At 43.3% G+C, this 1,028-nt stretch overlaps 1 protein-coding gene across 1 annotated transcript; it reads right to left on the bottom strand.

Moving 5' to 3' along the window:
* Nucleotides 1-211: 211 nt before the first annotated feature.
* On the bottom strand, nt 212-960 carry LOC124891571 (serine/threonine-protein kinase Nek6-like; the record flags this gene model as incomplete). Its single annotated transcript, XM_047403286.1, has 2 exons — nt 472-960; nt 212-417 (listed from the first exon to the last, which is right to left on the bottom strand). Coding segments are annotated over exons 1-2 (695 nt in total), but the record flags the coding sequence as incomplete, so codon positions are not given.
* Between the last annotated feature and the right edge of the window lie 68 nt (nt 961-1,028).

Raw genomic sequence — 1,028 nt, forward strand, 5'->3', positions numbered from 1 at the left:
ATAATCTTCACAGCTCCATCAACTGTCCTACAACAATATAATCAAAACTAAGGGATGCTCAACCACGTTAAGCCTCGAGGAATAGTTTAGTCCAACAATACTTGATGATTTACGTAAGACAGAGGCTCGTTCTATAGGTCAAAAGACAGGTTTTGTGCAACATCACGACCCCTTGGACAATTTTTGTGCAGTCATGAGACTTTTTGTCAACCAGATTGCTGTTTCTCTAGAAGACATTCCATCATCCCCGAATGGTTTCAGCACACCAGCAAGCTCACCGATTTTTTCCTGCTTAAGTAGTCGCGCATAAACCTCCAAAAGAGACTCCAAAGCTTCAGCTCTTTGTTCAGTGGGATTACCCCAGTCGTCTTTGTCCTCCTTACTATCTAATGCGGCTAATGACTTGAGCTGCGAAACCTTATCATCCAGTGCTCAAAGAGCGTCTTTCTTAGCCTGTTTGGTGTCATAAACCGCGGTTGCTTTCTTTTCTAGCTCGTCTTTGTGTAGAAGTGAACCATCGCTTTCAGTTGACAAGCAGTCAATAGCAACTTCTCTACACTCGCTACCATTTTCAGTTTTAGCAACACAGCATCTTGGTGCTGCCTCTGGATCTGGTTTTGCCGACTGTGAATTAGATGAAGTGCTTTCTTCATCGAAGGATCGTGTTTTATCGTTGAATCTTCCATCAGACAATGTCATTCTGCTAGATTTTGCGGAGATACATTCCACTATATCCGCTTCCTCATGGTCCAGTGGACTGCTCAACACCTCAAGCTCTTTTGTCTTGTTATTCTTCGTATCACCCTCGTCAAATCGACTAACATGCTCCGGAGAAACATGCTCTTGTTCCTTGGACCATGTTTTTTCCCTTGAACTTGACGAGCTTGGAGTGATCATAGTTTCTGTTTGTGAGATAGTCTCCTGTTGATCATATCCATTGCAAACAACTGCCTCACTCATCTCCCCACTTTTAGAATCCTCACTATCTTGAGAGATCCTAACCGAGTAGCTTGTTGGATCGACTCTCT

This window comes from Capsicum annuum, unplaced genomic scaffold (genome assembly GCF_002878395.1).
Source record: "Capsicum annuum cultivar UCD-10X-F1 unplaced genomic scaffold, UCD10Xv1.1 ctg37634, whole genome shotgun sequence".
NCBI lineage: Eukaryota > Viridiplantae > Streptophyta > Magnoliopsida > Solanales > Solanaceae > Capsicum > Capsicum annuum.